We start from the raw sequence: 21893 nt of genomic DNA, 5'->3' as shown, positions 1-21893 counted from the left end.
AGGACTGGCATCTCCGACCCCTTGTTAAACTTAACCTCACAAACTTGGCCATTATGAACACACTTCAGTCCAGTGGGGACCCCAACACTGTGTTCAGGAACGTCAGTCCAATCCGCAAAGTACTGTTTCGGTTCGTTATGGGCCTCCCAGGCTGACCACAAACGCTTTGTACAGTTATTTCCTTCTCCAGATGCTTCAAAGGCTAGGAACAACATCACCCATAGTCCCCACATAATGTCCATCACAGCCCCCTAAATTCTGTTGACTTCAATATAGAAATACAGTCTCCGTATAACTAATATCTGACATCCGGTACCGCACGGATGGCAGTCTCTTCAATCTGAGGCGCCTGCAAGCTCACACCAAGACACAAGAGAAACTTGTCCATGAACTACTCTTTGCAGACGATGCCGCTTTAGTTGCCCATTCAGAGCCAGCTCTTCAGCGCTTGACGTCCTGTTTTGCGGAAACTGCCAAAATGTTTGGCCTGGAAGTCAGCCTGAAGAAAACGGAGGTCCTCCATCAGCCAGCTCCCCACCATGACTACCAGCCCCCCCACATCTCCATCGGGCACACAAAACTCAAAACGGTCAACCAGTTTACCTATCTCGGATGCACCATTTCATCAGATGCAAGGATCGACAATGAGATAGACAACAGACTCTCCAAGGCAAATAGCGCCTTTGGAAGACTACACAAAAGAGTCTGGAAAAACAACCAACTGAAAAACCTCACAAAGATTAGCGTATACAGAGCTGTTGTCATACCCACACTCCTGTTCGGCTCCGAATCATGGGTCCTCTACCGGCATCACCTACGGCTCCTAGAACGCTTCCACCAGCGTTGTCTCCGCTCCATCTTCAAAATTCATTGGAGTGACTTCATCCCTAACATCGAAGTACTCGAGATGGCAGAGGCCGACAGCATCGAGTCCACGCTGCTGAAGATCCAGCTGCGCTGGGTGGGTCGCGTCTCCAGAATGGAGGACCATCGCCTTCCCAAGATCGTGTTATATGGCGAGCTCTCCACTGGCCACCGTGACAGAGGTGCACCAAAGAAGAGGTACAAGGACTGCCTAAAGAAATCTCTTGGTGCCTGCCACATTGACCACCGCCAGTGGGCTGATATCGCCTCAAACCGTGCATCTTGGCGCCTCACAGTTTGGCGGGCAGCAACCTCCTTTGAAGAAGACTGCAGAGCCAACCTCACTGACAAAAGACAAAGGAGGAAAACCCAACACCCAACCCCAACCAACCAATTTTCCCCTGCAACCGCTGCAACCGTGTCTGCCTGTCCCGCATCGGACTTGTCAGCCACAATCGAGCCTGCAGCTGACGTGGACTTTTACCCCCTCCATAAATCTTCGTCCGCAAAGCCAAGCCAAAGAAGATCTGACAAACTGATAAATTTGAAAAGCAACAGAAGTGAACCAAAAATAATTTAAAAAAAATAATTGCAGTAGCAGTCACTCAATGAAGGAAGCCAGAATTAGGCAGGGAGGGGGAGTGGGGGATACAGTTGGAAGTCAGGGAGAAAAAAATAATCACTTGATTCCCTTCTTCAAGGAATAAGCAAAGAATAAACAGGATAAGCAAAAGACAGGAAATCTCAGAATAAAGACAATTCTAGCTGGGGAAGGTGTTAATTGGATATGATAAGGGGAGAAATGAGAATGTATTTTGTCTGAGTAAAAGGAGACAGGGGGAAAGAGTGGGGGGGAGAGAAAGAGAGCAGGGTGGGGGGAGGAGGAAGGCAACGAGGGAAGAATTGAGAAAGGAGCGGGTTTATCAAAAGCCAGTGAACTCGGTGCTAATGCCATCTGGTTGGAGGGTGCCCAGTTGGAAGATGAGGTGTTGTTCATCCAATTTGCGGGCGGTCTCAGTCTGTCAGAATCTCTCTGCAGACCTACTACTTTATTTTCCTAAAGGTGAGAAGAGACAAACAACTAACAGGAAGTTCACAGACAACAAAGAGTTTTTTTCTGATTTCCACTGATGAATATTGACGCAAGAACTGGATGGCAAAGGCGATGGTAGAGTGAATGGAAGATCTGGCACCAGGCGCAGAATGACATCATGGAGACCTGGCGATTACTGGTACTTCCTGAAGAACCAGTTGGTACATGAGCTCGACTTACACCCTAGTCTTTGTGCACGTATCTACAAGTTTGCATAGACATGTTTGCTCACCCAGGCATTCACGCATAAATTGCCATGTGTCATCGAGAACATCTACAGGAAAGCTGTTGTTGGAGAGCAGCAAGCAATCATCAAGGATCCTCATCACTCAGTAATCCTCTATTCTCGCTGCTGACATCGGGAAAGAAGTATCGGTTCCAGAAGACCCACGCCACCAGGTTCAGGAACAGCTGCTCCCCTCTACCATCAGACCCCTCAACGTCGAATTCCATCAGGGACTCATTAAAGGACTCTTACTTTGCACTGAATATCACTGAATATTTTCTGTTTTGCACAGTCAGTTTGTTTACATTTCTTTCTCTTTTTTCTTTCTCTTTTTTGTATATATATTTATTTTTAAAGTACTGTTTACAGCTACTGATAAGTTTCCTGCCTGGCCCAAAGAAAAAAAAAAGAATCTCAGGGTTGTACGTGATGTCATGAATGCACTCTGACAATAAATTTGAACTTTTTATGTGTGCACTGACATAAATAAGCATTAACATAATGTGTAGATGTACTGAACAAACACATACCATATACCCACTGGTTAACACACAAATAGCATCTATACTTGCTTACACAAATAATGTACACACCCACGCATGCCAGCCTCCTCACTGGGAGATTTGGGTGTGTCTGGGAGGAAGGCTGAAGGATATAACATAACCGACAATCTAGATCACACATGTCAAACTCTGGCCCGCGGGCCAAATTTGGCCCGTGATATAATTATATTTGGCCCGCAAGATCATTTAAAAAATGTATTAGAGGTGGCCCGCTGGCCGCTGCACCAGTATAGCGCATGCACAGTAATACAACAAATCCCAGAATGCATTGGCGTCAGCCAGCTAATCGCCCCCACCTCCTCTGTTTACGTTGCAGGGTCTCACTGTGGACTCCGGTTTTGGGGCCTGGTCGGTGTCAGGGGAAGCCAAGGCCGCTTCCCAGCGCCCGGAACTGGAGGGCTCGGGCCTGACCTCGCCAGGACCGTTGCCCACTCCCCCTCCCTGCCGCAGGCCGACCCGCGACTCACGGTGATGGGGCCGCTGATCCGCCGAGATGCTGCCCTGCAGCGAGAGCCGATTATCCCGCACTGTCGTGTCCCCCCACCCGCCCCCCCCCCACCGCAGCGCGGCCTGGCCGGTGTCAGGGGAAGCCAAGGCCGCTTCCCAACGCCCGGAACCGGACATTTATTTTAATAAGAAAAAGTTTAACATTACATATGTTGAAAGAAGAGAAAACATGCAGATGTTGTTGAAAATTTTCAATAAATATTTAGTTCGGCCCTCGACTTAGTCCAAGTTTTTAATTTTGGCCCTCCGTGAATTTGAGTTTTACACCCCTGATCTAGATGGATTAGTGATTCCACTGCGGAACCCAAAATCCACCCCATCTCATACAACAATCCCAACGTCCTGACACTGAGAAACAAGAGCAGAGAAGGGGAGGACTACGAAACATTAACTGCCGAATATAATGCTCGCCAGCTGACACTCCCAATGGTGGGGGATGGGGTGGGGGTGGGTGTTGTTTCACTTACTTCAGTTCATGGTCCTCTTTCGCGACACGCTTGGGGCTGTACTTCTTCACCAAGGTCCTGAGGAAACAAAGCAAAACAATCAGCTGTCCCATTACCACTCCGGAAAGCCAGGAGACAAATGGGAGAAGAATCCAAATATTACTGTTAATAGTTAATTTTAGGGTGACATTTCAGGGCTGAACTATTACACGCATACTACTGCGCTGTTTCAGGTCTTGGGAACGTGGATGTGATGACGGGCATTGGGACTGGGTGAGCAGTCAAGTTCAAAAATAGGAGGGTGGACTTTTACACACAATATATGGAAAATACCAGATTTTGGAGCCAAAAATAGATCAACTTTAAAAAAAAAACACATGCATACCTGCGCACAAATATAACACACAGTCTAATTTTTAAAAATTAATATTTCACAATTTCTGGATTGCTTTAACTGGCTCCACAGTGGCAAAGTTAAATTTCCGTTTGAAGTAGTAAATGTCAGTATAGGGTCACCTATGGAAACCATTGCAGGTGAGGAGGTGGTTCTGGACCAAGCATTTGTGCCCCTCACCACCATTCCACCAGTAATCAGCCTCTAGCACAGGACCACTAATTACATGATACCTAATTTATCTCTGACGATCATTGCTGCCCTGCTCCCCTCAGAACTAGGATGGACAGTTATGTGCCTGGCCGATCACTGGTGCTGTCAACAAAACTGCGTGAGAGCTCAGAAGACCTGGGTTGTGACAGTGGAATTCTTTAAATATTCTTAATCGGCAACGGAGCCCAGGTCACACACGGGCTCTGCAGTGGTGGCCCTGTTTGTCTGTGTGAATGGAGACATAAAGAGGCGCACACGTGGGAGAAAAAGAGGCGCAACCTCGAGACAGAGCAACAAATTCAGGCAAAGAGTGAGCAGTGAACTCACTGCTCAGATAGACAAACAAAAAGAGATAGTGAGAAGGAGCAGGAGAAAGAGATGGAGAGAGAGAGACAGACGTGAGGTAGTCATGAATCTACATTGGAAATATGAGGTTTAATTCGTGAACACTGGGCGGCAGGGTTAGTGTGGCGATTAGCACAATGCTTTGAAGTGTCAGCGATCAGGTCTTGGTTTTGAATCCTGCGCTGCCTATAGCTACTATCACAGACTAGAAAGTAGAGTAGAGCCTCTCATCAGGCCATTCATGAACTACCTGAACTATTATAGCAAGCTGGGGGCGGCATACTACTGCTGTGTCTGGTGTTGTCACATTGGGGCTCATTTTTACATATGCACTTTTGCTCCTTTCTTTCCTGCCAAAATTCCAAACTATTTAGCTAAATCTATCTCCCATATGTCTAAATTCATGTTGATCTATCTGGGCATCAGCTCATCTCCAGCTACACAGTAAATTCTAACCATGCTCCCAGGCAGGCAAACAGTCCTGTTAAAATGGAGGAAGTTGGGCAAATGCTTTTGATTTCCAAAGACCCCAGAAGCCTCCTTCACTGCCTAAGAAAAAAGCAACTGGGTCCCAGACAGGAAAGCCAACTTGGTTTTCCCCTTGTACTGACAAATAGGATGCAGATGTCTCCAGCAAGCCCTGCATTTATCACCCACCCACCCTTAATTGCCTGCTGAACTTAACAGATTATTTGGCCCGTTCAGGGAACAATGACACGAACAGGTGGTATTTAAAATAAAAGGGCTCATCCATACATCTCCCACATGGTTGACGAACTGAGTCCATTCCCCATCTGTGTTCAGACTTGCCTCCCTGCAGGCAGAGGGAATGGGAATCAGAGTGGGCCATTGGCTCCTCAAGCCTGCTCAACTACTCAGTAAGATGACAGCTGATCTTCTAGCTCAACACTTTTCTCCTGCACCATCTCAGATCCCTCAGTTCCTCTGAGAAAAAGGAGCCGATCAATCTCAGTAAAATGTCTGTGGTCTATTATTTTTTTTTAAAAAAGATTGAATTTGTGTGATTTTACCCGTCTGAAGAATGTCCGATGTCCCAGCATTGATCATTCACACACAAATGACCAAAACGCAAAATCTCCGATTCCCTACACGAGTTTAGACAGCGATGTTTCGGGTTGGGCCCTTTTATCGAGACTGAAGTGGAAAGGGGAGATAGCAAGCATAAGGTGGGGAGAGGGGGGGAAAGCATACTGAAAGGTTTCTGGATGTTATGGGTATGTGGATGCTGGGTAGTGCAGTAAAATGGTGGCAGTTCAGCACTGGCCTGCATAAATGGCAGAACAGGCCTGAAGTGCTAACTGTCCTTTTACTGTCCCCTCAGAATCCCCACTCGATGTGGCATTTGTGCCAGCCCAACAATTGTAACTTTTTAAGTTTAATTTGGACATACAGCGTGGAAAAAGGCTCACAAGCCCATGCCATCCAAATACCCCAACCCTGTACATTTTTTTTTAAATATGGGAGGAAACTGAAGCACCCAGAGGAACCCAATCAGAATCAGGGAGAACGTGCAAACTCCTTAAAGACAACGCCAGGTTCTAACCTGAGTCGCTGGTGCTATAATAGGGTCGCACTAGCCGCTACCCTACCTGTGTCAACCCTCACAACGCTCATTGACTCCACGAGCCTTTGTCAGAATAGTCATCGTGCTTTTCCACTCATCTTGCCAGCAACCGCTTCCTTCTTAGCAAATGTCACCCATCGCTCGCCTCGAGCTCAAGAGGGGTGAATAACTCGGCAAGATCATCTCAGAATAATCAGGAAACAAGTTATTGTGGGATCAAAAGGGGCATTTTTTCTTTAATTACCCGAGTGGAAAGAACTGCAGAAGGTAGTGGGCAAAGTCCAGGAGATCACAGGCAAAACTCCCCTCCTTCCCCCCCCACCATCAAGAACATCCACGTGAACTCTGCCGTTGGAGAGCTGCAGCAATTATCAAGGATCGACCCCACTCAGCACACTGTTCTCCTACCATCAGGAAAGAGGTACAGGTGCAAAAGACTCACACCACCAGGTGCAGGAACAGCTGCTACCCCTCCACCTCCAACTCAATCAGGGACTCATTTAAAGATTCTTTCTTTTGCATTTTTTCCTCTCTGTAGTGCAGTCAGTTTGTTTACATTTTCTTTATTTGTTTACACGAGTACATTTTTTGCACTACCACTAAGTGGTGATTTTGCCTCGCCTGCAGGAAAAAAGAATCTTGGGGTTGTATATGATGTCATACATGTAGTCTGACAAGAAATCGGAAAGCTCATGATGCCTTTTATCAGGAACACTGGAAATGATGGAGAACAGGTTACTGCCTATTCAGGTAACAAAGGTGGAGGGGTTAGGAAACTAATGACGTGGGAGGTTTTTTTAAGCTCTGGAAAGACAGCTCAGGTTATCAGTACATGGCCTGAGACCTGCGACTGACTAATATTTGGCTTCCAACTCACCTCAGCTGTTTGGCGTAACTCTGTTCTATTTCACTGCGATCCTTCACAAACTTCACATACTTCTCCACTAGGTCGATGCCCCATTGGGTCTGCCGTTCTATGATGTCGTATTGATCCTGGGCAAAGCAGATGATTAGGAAAATGAGTAATGAGAGTTTATAGTCATATACATAAGAACAACGTACAGGCACACCAAGATTCCTGCCTGCTGCATCCAAACAGGTATGCAAGAAACACCAACACCAGTACAGCATAGGGAGCTCCCGGGTTTCGAACATCCAACTAACGGGCATTTCTTACTTACAAACAGATTGTGCCCCATATACATGAGCATAATGTTACCTCACGAATGCCCCTTCTGGTATGCAATGAGAGTAAATGTTAACTTTTAATCATAATCTTTTTTCTTCTATCTAAACTGTTCCTTTAATTAAAAAAAAACAGAAGACAGGCATTTGACGAACTAACGCTAAATGAGAACCCGTTCCGAATTATCTACAAATTCGACTTGAAGACAGGCGTAGGAACGGACCTCATTAGTAACCCAGGGACTTTCTGTAGTAAAATTCAAATGATCACAACACAGAAATGGAGTAGAAAATGCCCCATAAATGGAAATTAGTAGTAGCAAAGTGACTGATTCAAATGGATACATGTATCCAATGACAGATTATAGTATGTAAATAGTGACACAGGGTGGTGAAGAGGGCTTTTTGGCACATTTACCCTCATTGGTCAGGGCACTGAGTTACAGGATCAGGGAGGTCAGAATGCAATTGTGCAGCACGTGGATGAGACTGCACGTGGAGTATTATAGACATTTTTGGTCACCTCGAGGAGAGATATTATTACGCTGGGAAAGGGTGCTGACAAGAGTTCACACGGATGCTGCCAGGACTGGGAGGCTTGAGTTACAAGGCTGGAAGAGCTTTTTCTCCCTGTTGAGTCGGAGGCGGAGGAGGAAGCTTAAAAGGTTTTTAAATTATGAAAGCATACACAAGGTAAATAGTCGTATTCTTTTACCCAGAGTTGGTGAATCTAAATTTAAAGGACAAAGGTTTAAAATGAAAGGGGAAAGATTTAAAAGCTACTCAGTGACACCTTCTTCATACAGAGTGTGGAGAGTCATGGGTCGAGTTGCCACAGCAAGTTGTAGACTATTAAACGGATTTCTCATTGGTAAAAAACAATGATGTCCCTTGCCCTGTCTTAACTGTGCTTTCTCCATACCCTGCACTTTGTCCTGGTAACTCCGTACTTCAGTTCTTTGTTGTTATGGGTTAACATGAAGTGAAACACAAAAGTCTGCAGACCTAGTGGTTGAAGTAGAAGCACAAAGTTGGAGAAACTCAGCAGGTCAAACAGCAAAGAAAGATACATAACCAACATTTTGGGTTGGAGCCCTTCAACAAGGTATGAGTCGACATGCCTGGATGTCATGACTAACAAAGCTTTTCACTGTATCTCGATACACTTGACATGGACAATTCAGATCACCTCGGCAGAAAAAGCGCTGGAAAGGTTGAAGTGCCAAGAGGCGAGTGGTCATTCCCCACCTTGCAGCCCTGTATTTAAACTCTCACCCTTCAAAAGATTCTGAATGAAATTTATTTGTTTGGTCATGGAACTGACTGAAAGCACATAAATTATTTCAATATGTTTTGCTTCTGCGCAAGATAAAACAGTCACAGCAGATTATACTCACTAGATTTATCGGTCGGTCACTTCCTGCTCTTCCAGGAAGTCAGGTGAGTTCTAGCATATAGCACAAGCAAGGTATTTTAGTAAATGGTACTTGCTTATCCATTTTCCCCGATTAATGACAGTCAACATTTTGTTAAGAAAATAAAAAAGGAGCAGGAATAAGGCCTAGACTTCATTGGTCAACACACTTTATCCCAAGCCCTCAATTTCCTAACCCCAGTTGTAGTACAGGTTTCAGGGCAGAGTGGGGAAGGTGCGCCTGGTTTTTAACCACTCTGGGTGGGAGATATACCTTGATACATAGGAGGTCACTGCTCAGCCAGTTCAGCTTTATTTGCTGCAGAGAAATAGATCGGGAAGTCAATCCACAGAACCATGCCAGAGGCAGAGAGAATCATTGGGGTCACCCTCCCCCCCATATCTGCATGATCTACCTGGATCGTTGTCTGAAGAGGGGCATGCAAAATCATTGAGGACCCCTTCCACCCAGAACACACATTTTCAGCTACTCCCGTCGGGAAAGGAATATGGAGCGCATTTTCTAATGCATTTCCAATCCATTTCCATGCTGTGGTCATTTAAATTTTACTACAGGAGCCAGCACCACCAGGCCGAGGAACATCTTCTTCCCATGGGCAGTGAGAATTTCAGAGGCGTCTCTTCTATCAGGGTTGGCGCAGCGGCTAGCACAACACTGTTACAGCGCCAGCGACCGGGACCAAGGTTCAAATCCAGCGCTGTCTGTAAAGAGTTTATACATTCACCCCCATGTTTCAGTTTCCTCCCAACACTTCAAAACATACTGGGGATTGTAGGTCATTTGGGTGTAATTGGGCAGGCTCATGGGCTGAAATGGCCTGTTACTGTCCTGTACATATAAAACTATACTGTCTTACCAAAGGAACATCAACCATCCGAAATGCCTCATATTTACGAAACAATATTTATTTAAATATTTGTATATATGAATACTGGTCCTGCTTGTGGTGTGGGTGTGATGTCTGGTTGTAGATCTGCATGTATTGCACTGAGAACCAGACAACGCTGTTTGAACTTGTGAAATCAGGTGATAATAAACTTAGCTTGACTTGATTTTCACGTGGAGATTCAGATGACACAGATGACATACGAGTTGAATTTCATCTGAAAGCAAGACTCTTGATTTGAGAATAGCACTAAACAATGGAGAAACTTGTCCTCCACCTCATCCCTGGAACAAAATGTGCCTCTTTCCAACCGATTTCAATAGGCACAACTGACCAGGAATGCCCTAGTCATAAAAAGCAGGAGTAGTCCTCTCCAGCTGATTCCCATCCAGTGTTCTTTACAATCATCGATAGAAAGAGTCATCAACTCTGTTGCCAACTCGCCAATAATCTGCTGACTAATGCAACATTCAGCCATGGGCTGATAGATATTACTTACTTACGACAACACAGGAAGCCACTCAGGTCGATGGCCATCTCCAAACAGCAGGCCATAAAACAAAGGAGCTGAAATAGGCTGTTCTGCCCGTTGAGTCTACCCCACCATTTGATCACGAGCTGATTATTTTTCCGCCCCACTCCCACCACTGCTCAGCCTTCTCCTCATAACCTTTGATGCCCTAGCTAATCAAGAACCTATCTTAAATACACCCAATGGCCAGGCTTCCACAACCGCCCGTGGCAATAAATTCCACAGATTCACCACCCTCTGGCTGAAGAAATTCCTCCATTCTACGCTGATGCCCTTCAGTCAGTTCCGAATTTACTTATGGGATGACCAGGCTGCAGCCCGAGGCCTCATAATCTAGGGTGGCTTTGGCCTCCTGCCAAAAAATAAAATAAATTTACCATTAATTTTATTTCATTTATAACAATAAAAATCAGGGGAGAACCTAGGCCTGTTTAAAAGCAAATCCAAAATTCAGGAGGACATTGAAGTGATTGCCGAATGCACTTGCCCTTCATCTTACTACCTTGGCGCAGTTACTTAGTAACATTAAACACTTACATATAACAGTTACACGAGTTTTATCGTGAGATTTTCCTGCATGGCTTACGGGAATTCTGGATACTTTGTGGGATTCCTGCAATCGCACATGCTAGCGAGAGCTCTGAGATTACTGTGAATTATTAGAGCATATTTCGAGAACAAGCGAGAATTCTTTTTATATCATTGTAAATCACAATAATATTTAATTTTGAATTTTTGTGAAAATAATAATGAGACTTGCTGATTTTAATGACATAATTGATGTTTGCATCCAAAAAAGTCTGTTCTGGCTTTGCATATAGTATAATGTTGAAACATAGATATGAATGTTCTGTTTTCTTTCAACTCGCATACTACTTGATAAAAAAGAGAACAAGGTTTTGTTTCTCATTATCAGATGCTATTTAATTTGGGTTTCCCAAGGTCTCCTAGCCCAGGGCCTCCAGCACTACCTTCAGTCCTGAAGTTGTGCCATCTTGCCCTAGACTCTCCCACCATGGGATGGTGGGAGGAAACTTGAGCATTCGGAGGAAACACATGCAGACACAGTAAGAATGCACAAACTCCTTCCAGACAGCCGGATTCGAACACGAGCTACTGGCGCTGTAATACCGTTGTGCTGACTGCTTGTGCCACCCTAAGGATTTAAAAGTGGACCCAAGGGGCAACTTGTTTCAAAGGGAGCTAGGTATCAGATCAGATACTATTTATTGTCATGTAATAAAATAATATGTAATATTACACATAATTCCCTTTAGTCTACATAAGGCAGACAAAGATTTGCCATTAGCATTGCACGGTGCCCATTACAGTCAGAGAAAGAATCAGAAGAGAGTCCAGTAACTTCAGAGTCACTGAGTGTCCGTCGATTCGCCTCCAACACTCCTGCAGCCACAAAGACTTCAGTCCAAACCACCGGCAACCCAGATCCAAACCTCTGTCATGATCAGGAAACCTTCAGTGCTCAAAGCCTCTTCAGGAGCCCTTCTTGGCCTCAACACCCTCTCAAAACCTCATTCAGATACCTGGTTCTCGTGAACCAGCCTCCAGCAGCCTGCATGAGTCCTTTTACCTCATCGCCGGCAGCCCGTGCCCTGTGTGGGTTCCTCATCCGCAAGTCACAAACAGCTCGTTGCCTTCGTCGCTGCAGAGGCCCTTGTTGGCCCACCACCATAGTCATTATCCTTGGGGTCATCTCCTCTGCTTCTCTATGGGGGATGTTGTTCTGTTATTGGTGCCCTATGGTGGTCTGCTGCTCTCGTGGAGCCTGCAAACCCTCAAGGCCACTGTCGAACACAGGTTCTGCCATCTTTCGTCCCTGAAGTCGCAGGATTTTGAATAAACATTGGCTCCTTTAACACAGTGGTTTTCAAACTTTTTTTTTCAACTTGCATACTCCTTTATGTAATTCCTATGCACAGGTGCTCTGTGATTAGTAAGGGATTGCTTAAGGTGGTATGTGGGTGGTAAAGTTTGAATATCACTGCTTTAACAGGTCATTTAAGCGTGTATGGAGCTGTCGCCATTTGGACTGGTGGTAAGACCCTGTGGGAGAGCCCAGTGTCTCCTCTCTCCACTTTCCCTGGGTCTATACAACAGCTTTGGCAGCGCTCCCACTTTTTGTACCTGGACTGAGCCTCCAATTAACGACCTTTAAAATAAATGTTTACAGATATATAAGATAGGAGAGATATGGTCAAACGAAGGCAAATGGCTCAGGTGGACAAGCTGGAGGGGTAACAGGCATCTAATCCGGATGCGAGAGGGTGCTGGAGTCTTCCTGATCATGTATCTGGAGCTGGGGTTTCTGACGGTTTAGGCCAAAGGCAGCAGAAGCACTGGAGGTGTGGCTCAGGTGGACAAGCTGGAGGGGTAACAGGCATCTAATCCGGGATGTGAGAGGGTGCTGGAGTCTTCCTGATCATGTATCTGGAGCTGGGGTTTCTGACGGTTTGGGCCAAAGGCAGCCGAAGCACTGGAGGTGAATCCAGACACTCAACAACTCTAGGGGTGCTCTCTTTCTTAGCTGGTAAAGGCTGCTACTGGGCAATTTCTGCCAATAGTAGACTAAATGAAATTTCATGTAATATCCTATTTTCTGTTTTATTACATGAAAATAAAATCTTGCAAGTGGAGCCCAAACTCTATAACTGTGTGGGAGATATCTGGATGGAATGTGCAAACTGCGCATGCCGAGTGAAACGCACTGTGATTGTAGTATAAACACCTGAAATGCTGATGGAACTCAGCTGGTCTTACAAAGTCCATCGATTTTTTCGAGGACAAGTTCTGCCACCCGGAGGAGGGTGGTGGTGGAGGGAGACTGGTTGGGTCTATTGTCCAGAAAGAAATGAAGGGCTTTGAGGCCTTCGGTTTGGGGGATGAGTGGATATCCATGGTAAACATGAGGCAATCGAGTTCAGGGAACTGGAAATTGGAGGGCGGATGAAGTGTCCCGGATGTTGATGGGGAGGGACTGGACTGTGGGTGGTGGGGGACAAAACAGAGTTGAGATAAGTGGAGACCAATTCAGTGGTGCAGGAGTACATGGACACAATGGGTCTGCCGGAAGATGCACACACTGTCAGAATCAAACCGCTGTACCTGCATGACAAACATTGACAGCTTTTCAAGACCTGTCTGTGCACATTATTTGGAGGTTGCTTTGCACATGTGGGATTCCCTGGCCATTTAAAAAAAAACCTTTTAAGTAATGCAACATCCGGCTGAGGAACCTTCCTGAAAGCTTTTCTCTTTTGTCGATAAATTGGGAACGGCTTACTTCAGCAGCTTCAATAAACTGCATTGTTTTTGCTTCGACCCTTAGCTTGCGCCAATAAACTATTAGAGCCAAGTTAATCCGTCCTGAATGCACTCAAAATATTTTGGACAGAGAGAAGGGCTGGGGGGGGGGGGGGGGAAGGTTCGACAGTGAGACGCGTACATGCAGGCTAAGAAAGGAAGAAAAAAGAAGCAAGTTGATTTGGGAGAGCAAAAAAAAATTGCGCACACACAAAGACACAAAGTGCTTCCATGCCCCCACAGAACCCTACCCACACACTCCCTCACACACCACCCCCACACACCCTGAGCAAACACCTAGCACTATATAGACATAAAAGTGACCGGACATTGGACAGAGCAAAAAAAAACTTCTACTGGCATAAAAGATCCGTTGTTAGGTTGAGACTTTGGAACAAGTCCAGTATCTCTCTTTGACCCAGTGCCACTGCAGAACTGGACTGCAAAAAAAAATCAAATGTAACCAAAGAGCAAGACTGTATACTGAAAGCAGTTCTTTGCCAGTTCACTGCCACTAAACCTTATTGACAAGACGCAACTAATACTTCAATTAGATCACTGTTATGAAATTAAAATTTATTTATTCAAGTGCTGTTGTGTTTTCAGAAATGATAATTAGCTTGACTTTTTAAACTCTCCAAATATGATTTGTAGGCTCTGTTTCAGAATTATTAATGAACCGAGTGGCAATAATTTACAATCTCTGGATTCACCACAGGTGAAATTTATAGTTAACTCAACTATAGTTTAACTCAACCTCTCTCAGCTCCACAGATGTTCCCTGACCCTTGAGGATTCATAGCATTTTCCTTCCAACATCTACATTATTTTGGTCTCAGAATCTATTCTGTACACACTACTGTAATCCACAAGAATTGCTAGAGGTACAGGTAAATTACTGGATTAACAACCAGAACTTTGAACAAGTGATCCAAATACGTTTGTATCCCTCCCCAAGAAATATATCTGAAATTGGAGCCCATCTCAGTTAGAGTGACCATGAAACAACTGGATTGTTTGTCTCTTCCCTTCCCCACAATGACTTACATCAAATGTGGGCATTCAACAACATGGGTGACTTCGAAATGTGCTGGAGAAACTCAGCAGGTCACACTGCATCCACAGGACGTAAAGAGGGACCAGCGGTTTGGGCCGGGCCCTGTCAGGAAAGAGCAAAGTCTTGGCTCAATTACAGTCATACCCCTAGTGCAGGCTCACACCTAATTTCTCCACACTGTCCTGTCAAGTGAAGACACCATTTCCACTTCACGATGCAGGCATCCCAGAATAGCATAGCCAAAAATCAATTGGGCAGTACAGAGGGCATGCAACGCTGTCAGTGATGCCACCCTCTCGATAAGACCCCATCCGATGTTCATTTGCAATTCTTGATGTTGCTTCAAAGTAGAGCAAGTGAGATCCTCCTTCAAGATCAATTAAAACTGCTTATTGGCAGGAGCTGCGCTGGTCTGGGATGCCCACATATTGCTGATTGGCTGCCATATCACCATAACACCGCATAGATTTCTCTCTACCTTCTCCATCTGGAAAGAGAGTGCGTGCGGGTGGTTCCTTAAATAGCTCTGGAGATTGTTCTAAAGTTAGTGATGGTGAAGGGACAGGAAAAATGAGACAAAAGAATCTCCCCTCTCAGATCTGCTTTACTTTGACCTTTCAAGCACTATTTTTATATTTATTTTTGTAAGGTCATTTATACAAATATTTGTACTGTTGCCACAAAACAACAAAATTCATGACTTGTTCAGGACAATAAATTCTCTAGAATGTGATGAGGTTCAGCTTGTTCCAGAGTTAATTTCTTTGGGAAGTAAAGAAATTTGTAGACACCGTGATTGAAGCTGAGCGGGTCAAACGGTGTCCTTTATGTTTTTTTCTTTGGCTTGGCTTCGCGGATGAAGATTTATGGAGGAGTAATGTCCACGTCAGCTGCAGGCTCGTTTGTGGCTGACAAGTCCGATGCGGGATAGGCAGACACAGTTGCAGCGGTTGCAAGGGAAAATTGGTTGGTTGGGGTTGGGTGTTGGGTTTTTCCTCCTTTGTCTTTTGTCAGTGAGGTGGGATCTGCGGTCTTCTTCAAAGGAGGTTGCTGCCCGCCGAACTGTGAGGCGCCAAGATGCACGGTTTGAGGCGATATCAGCCCACTGGCGGTGGTCAATGTGGCAGGCACCAAGAGATTTCTTTAGGCAGTCCTTGTACCTCTTCTTTGGTGCACCTCTGTCTCAGTGGCCAGTGGAGAGCTCGCCATATAACATGATCTTGGGAAGGCGATGGTCCTCCAATCTGGAGACGTGACCTACCCAGCGCAGTTTGATCTTCAGCAACGTGGATTCGATGCTGTTGGCCTCTGCCATCTCGAGTACTTCGATGTTAGGGATGAAGTCGCTCCAATGAATGTTGAGGATGGAGCGGAGACAACGCTGGTGGAAGCGTTCTAGGAGCCGTAGGTGATGCCAGTAGAGGACCCATGATTTGGAGCCGAACAGGAGTGTGGATATGACAACGGCTCTGTATACGCCAATCTTTGTGAGGTTTTTCAGTTGGTTGTTTTTCCAGACTCTTTTGTGTAGTCTTCCAAAGGCACTATTTGTCTTGGCGAGTCTGTTGTCTATCTCGCTGTCGATCCTTGCATCCGATTAAATGGTGCAGCCGAGATAGGTAAACCGGTTGACCGTTTTGAGTTTTGTGTGCCCGATACATAATGGACTCTTCGGGCTTGAGTCCCAAACAGGCCTTTCAAATGAAGCAACACTTCACCTGTATATCTGCAGGCCTTATTTACTGTATCTGGTGCTTCCTTTGTGGAAGGACCGGTCGCAGAGTGGGAGATCGCTTTGCTGAGCATCTCCTCTCCGTTCGCAACGACAGTGACCTCCCAGTAGCCAACTATTTTAATTCTGAGTCACACTCCCAGAATCACATGTCTGTCCTGGCCTTTTTTGCACTATCCCACCCTGACCACCCACAGAGTGGAGGAACAGCACCTGTCTGGGCCCTCTCCAGCCAAATGGCTTTCAGCAAAACTTGCTCTCCCTTTCTTTCCTCCCCTTTCCTCTCTTTCCAGTTCTCCCCTCCCTTCCCCATCCATCCCTCCTTCCCCTCATTGCTGCTGTCCCTTCCCTCCCCTCATCCACCTCTCAACTCCTGCCTTTGCCACCCCCCTTCCCCTTTTGTTCGGACGCAGGCCAGCCGGCATTCTCTCATACCCTGATGAAGGTCTCAAGCCTGAAATATCGGTTGTGTATTTTTACTTTTGCGACATAAAGGACACTGTTTGACCTGCTAAGCTTCTCCAGCATTTTGGTTTTTTTTTTTATAAAGTTTCTTTGGGCTTTCCCCAATATTTTGTGATGCTATGCACGTTATAGAGAAGCCTCAGTAATGGGAAACACCCCAAATTCAAATGTCCCCTTCCAGGAGGTAAGGACAGGCCCCCACATTGCAATCCTGACCACCTTTGAAAATTACTGTAAAAATGCTTTGAGATCCCCTTGAATGGGGATATAAAAAGGCAGGACTGCCTTTGAGGGAAATGAGTTTGAAAGGCCCAAAGCCACCCCAAACCAAATGTCTGACTCAGAGTAACCAGAAAGAAGAGAAAGACAAAATAAAATTCCTACTCCATGCAGTCATCATTTGAATTTCCCATCTTAGGATACTCAGACTTTGCCTCTTAACAGGAAGCATACTCACCCCATTATTCATCAATTCTGTGTCATGATAGCACATGCTCTCAAAGATATAAAAGAGAAAGCAGTCACTACAATATCAAAGAAAAGACAGGGGCAGACAATGGGAAGAGTGTGATCAATGAGGTGTTTGTAGAGCAGAGTCTCTGTGAACTGCACCCTTTATTCATGGAACAAGTATTTGTCACAAAGTTACGGGTTGAAGTTCCACTCTAGAGCAGCCATTCCAAACCCTGTTCTTGGCTGTGGCCAGGGGTGCAGTGCTGCGGGAGATAACAAGAGCGCCGCTCCAGCTCCTTGGGGAGGGGGGGTGGGGGGGGCACCTCCTTGTCACCATTTTTTGGTGAGCTCCTGCACCTAAAAAAACATTAGCTGTTTATGGCCCCCCCACCCTGCCGTGAAGCAGTCAAGTTTTGGTTTCCTCTGTACTTCTATTACGCGAGGTGAAAAGAAAACAAAGGCTTTTAATTTAGACCCAGAGCACGGTAATAAGCCCTTCCAGCACATGAGCGACCCAGAGCACGGGTAATAAGCCCTTCTGGCACATGAGCCCGTGCCACCCATTTGTACCCAATTGACCTACAACCCCAGTTGCTTTTTTTTGAAGGGTGGGAGGAAACTGGAGCACCCGGAGGAAACCCACGCAGCCACAGGGAGAACGTACAAACTCCTTTCAGACAGTGAGGGATTTGAATCCTGGTCACTGGCGCTGTAATAGTGTTGAGCTAACCACTATGCTAACCAGTTATTGAGTTTTAATTGCATTTTAATTTTATACCAAGTTTGCTGCGTGCTGTGTTCTTAAATTAAAATCGTCATAATTTGTGGCAGAGCCCTTTAAGACATAGCAGGTACCATATCTTTCTCCTTACTGAGCTGTGCATGTTCGAGAGAGAAAATTTATATTGACACCCAGGACAAAACACGACACAGACACCACCTTTCCCCACTGAGTGTTTGAGCACGACTCAGTGCAAAATTTTAGAAGTGGCTGGCTTCCTTCAATTATCTGATACAACTTGCACAGCTTCACATAGAGGTTCCTGACAAATGTTAAGCCACAGTCATCAACCAACAAGAAACTTTAAAGCACGGTTACAGGCTAAATTCGGCCCTAAGAGTCCGTGCCGCCCAATTTACACCCCACCAGCCTACACTTTGGTACAACTTTGAATGGTGGGAGGAAACTAAAGTCCCCGGGGAAAACCCACATAGACACGATGAGAAAGTACAAACTCCTTGCGGACAGTGTGGGTTCAAACTCAGGTCCGGTCCCAATCGCGGGTGCTGCAAAGGCATTGCGCTAACCACTACCCCAACTGTGCCATGCTCTGCAGAGGGTGAACCTCGTAAATAAAAACAGAAAATGCTGGAAACAGTTAGCAGTCCAGGACTTTCCCTGCTAAGGTTCATCTTTTTATTTAATGTTCAGATTTATTGTCAGAGTACGTATATCACATCACATACACCCTGAGATTCTTTTTCCTTATTGGTAGTGCAAAAAAACTGTACAAGAAGGTATTATACATGTAAACAAAGATATATTAACAAACTGTGCAATACAGAGAGAAAAAAAAAATCAATGAAGTGCAAAAGTAAGAGTCCTTAAATGAGCCCCTGATTGAATTTGCTGTTGAGGAGTCTGATGGTGGATGGGGAGCAGCTGAACCTGCTGGTGCGAGTCTTGTGGTACCGATGCCTCCTTCCTGATGGCAGCCGCAAGAATAGAGCATGTGCTGGCTGGTGTTGGTCCTTGTTGATCACTACCATTCTGCAAAAGCAGCGTTCCCTGTAGATATTCTAGATGGTGGAGATAGATGTCCAGGGATCCATCCACTACCTTTTGAAGAGTTTTATGCTCAGGGTATTGGTGTCCCCATACTAGACTGTGATGCAGCCGGTCAGCACACGTTCTACCACACAGCTGGAGAAATGTGCCAGGGTTTCTGATGTCACACCAAACCTCTGTAACCTCCTGAGCAAGTAGAGGTGCTGATGTGCTTTCATCATGACATTAGTGTGTTGGTTCCAGGAAAGGTCGTCTAAGATGGCTGTTTAAGCCAATGTCATAGAAGCCACAGAAGGCAATACATCTCATAAGATCATAAAGACATAGGCTATTCAGCCCATCAAGTTTGCCCCGCCGATTCATTTCCCCCCTCAGTCCCACTGCCCAGCCTTCAATCTAAGATGCCCTGGCTAATCAAGAATCTATTAATCTATGCCTGACGACATTGTTTAACAGGTTTAATGTACCTTATAGATTGAACTTTGAATAAATGGGAAGGGGGGGGGGGGGGAAGGGGAGAAAATGACACTGTATATATTCAAGAGAAAAATGTCTGTATGTATTTTGGTCAGTATGGTTTATAGTGTGAAAAATAAAAAAAATTAATAAAAGAAGTTTGCAGATGAAAAAAAATACACCCAATGACCCGGCCTCCACAACCTCCTCTGGCAACAAGTTCCACAGATTTACCACCTTCTGGCTGAAACAACTCCTCAGCATCTATGATTTAAGTGGTCTCCCTTCAATCCTGAAGTTGTGCCCTCTTGTCCCGGACTCTCCCACCATGGGAAACAACCTTTCTACATCTACTCTGTTCACAACTTTCAACATTCAAAATGCTTCAATGGGATCCTGCCCCCCACACCCACTCCCCTCTCCCCAGATCCAGGATTGAGTGAGCCTTGAATACCAGCTCAGTCTCAAGGAGAGAGGACACTGGGGTAGGGAATGGGTTAAAGGAACTTCCTCACAAAACGGAAATGAGGATGAAATTTCATTGATGTCCACACACCAGATTTTGTTTTTCATTGATCCAATTTTAAGCACAGAGACACTGCAGGCAGTCTTATCATTTCTATCAGAGCTGAGGAGCTGGTGATGAGCTGTCTTCTTCATTCAATACAGCTTATTTTCTATTTTAACAAAGAATAGTGAACAAAGCCTGCCGTTAAAGAAGAAAGTCTGCAGACGCTGTGACTGTAGTTCAAGTGCTGGAGAAACTCAGCCGGTCACGTAGCGTTCCTGACATAGCAAAGATATGCATCTGATGATTCTGGCCTGAACCCTTCATCAATATGACACAGCATAAAATTCAGTCCTTAGCCAGACTGTTTCAGAAATCGGATTAGAGTTCAAGATGAAAGTCTGCAGATGCTGAGATTGTGGTAAAAACGCACAAAAATGCTGGAGGAACTCAGCTGGCCTCACAGCGGCCATCGGGGGGTAAAGATATATTAGCAACGTTTTGGGCCTGAATGCTTCTTCAAGGTATAAATAAGCAAAAAGCCAGCAGGCATCTTCATTAAAGACAAAGTTAAGGGGGAAGAATGGGAGGGGAGGAGTCCACACCAACAGCATAAAGATGCCAATTAGATATAATGTGAGAATTGATTCTGGGTTTGTGAAAGGAGACAGAGGGAAAGCAGAGAGAGAAAAAGAGAGACAGGCAGAGCGGGAGAGAGAGGGAGGAGGGAAAGATAGAGAGAGAAGTCCCTTTCATGCAGTGAAAAAGCCCGACTGTAAAAGCGGAGATTCTCCACCCTTACATTGGGAGACTTAACTCCATGAATGCACTGCAGCGGGCTCCAAGGCACTAACTGCGATCCCTCTCGGAGAAGGATCAGCAGCGGAGCGCTGCGTTCCACCACCTCACGTGAATGTAGTGCCACTGAAAGTGGCTGGCTAGGGGAAAGCTGATGACATCACGATGACACCGTCACCCAGCGACCCTTTGCCCCTCTCCCTTCATGATGTCCGTAGGGCAGGGACAGCTGGTGTGTGCCATCAGGTCAGGGGTGGCCAGTGGGTCTGTCAGGGCAGGGGCAGCTGATGGGAGCTGTCATGCAGGGGCCGTCAGGGAGGGCTGTGACAGACCCGCTGGCTGCTCCGGCACGTCACCAAGCTGCTTCAGTCTTTGGGGCTGTTCATCAGCGGCTCAAAACGCGGCAGAGCAATGGCATTCTTCCCTACTCATAATCCCCCACACATACAGCGGTACCAGCTGCATGAGGGATTATGGGTAGGGAAGATGGCCATTGCTCTGCAGCATATTTATGACATGTGACGCCATGGTACCAGTCGCCCTGATCCATTGGCTCCAGAGGGCGCCACGAGGGCGCTCAACATGAATGTGACACAAGAGCAGCCTTTTAGGGCTGCTCCATGAAAGTTAAGTTTATATAATTTCCCTCCGTGCTTATAGTCAGCCTCCAACACACATACAGACAGTCACTTCCTGGGGAAGAGAGACATTAATAATGGAACTTGTCTCCTGCAGTTCATCTTCACCACAGCCACTGGTTGACTGAGTAAAGGGAACTGGAACATCAAGACCTGATTGACTGGGTGAAAGAAAGGTCAATGTTTAAAGCAAGAATTTCTTAATTGCGATTCTATTGATGGTTCCAGCTAGAAACATCAACCATTCTTTTTCTCGCACTGATCTTGCTTAACCTGCTGAGTTCCTTGTGCTTAGCTTTCAGTTCTACCGTCAGCAATCTCCTATGTGTCTCCATTTGTCATCTCATTCCTGCTCCACCATTCAAAAATTACCTCAATGCCACTCGATTGCACGAACTCCA

General features: G+C 45.7%; 1 protein-coding gene across 5 annotated transcripts in view; it reads right to left on the bottom strand.

Annotated features, from left to right (window-relative positions):
- Positions 1–21893, bottom strand: part of LOC138758423 (protein Dr1-like) — a 197630-nt gene that overhangs the window by 57026 nt on the left and 118711 nt on the right. For all 5 annotated transcript variants that reach the window (XM_069927319.1, XM_069927320.1, XM_069927321.1 and 2 more), the window contains 2 exons: positions 7114–7229; positions 3721–3777 (listed from right to left, as the gene is read on the bottom strand). In XM_069927319.1, the coding sequence (XP_069783420.1) occupies positions 3721–3777; positions 7114–7229 (173 nt within the window). The remainder of the gene's footprint in view (positions 1–3720; positions 3778–7113; positions 7230–21893) is intronic.

Source organism: Narcine bancroftii, chromosome 3 (genome assembly GCF_036971445.1).
Source record: "Narcine bancroftii isolate sNarBan1 chromosome 3, sNarBan1.hap1, whole genome shotgun sequence".
NCBI lineage: Eukaryota > Metazoa > Chordata > Chondrichthyes > Torpediniformes > Narcinidae > Narcine > Narcine bancroftii.
The sequence above is the reverse complement of the archived record's forward strand: the minus strand, read 5'-3'. Positions and strand labels throughout refer to the sequence as shown.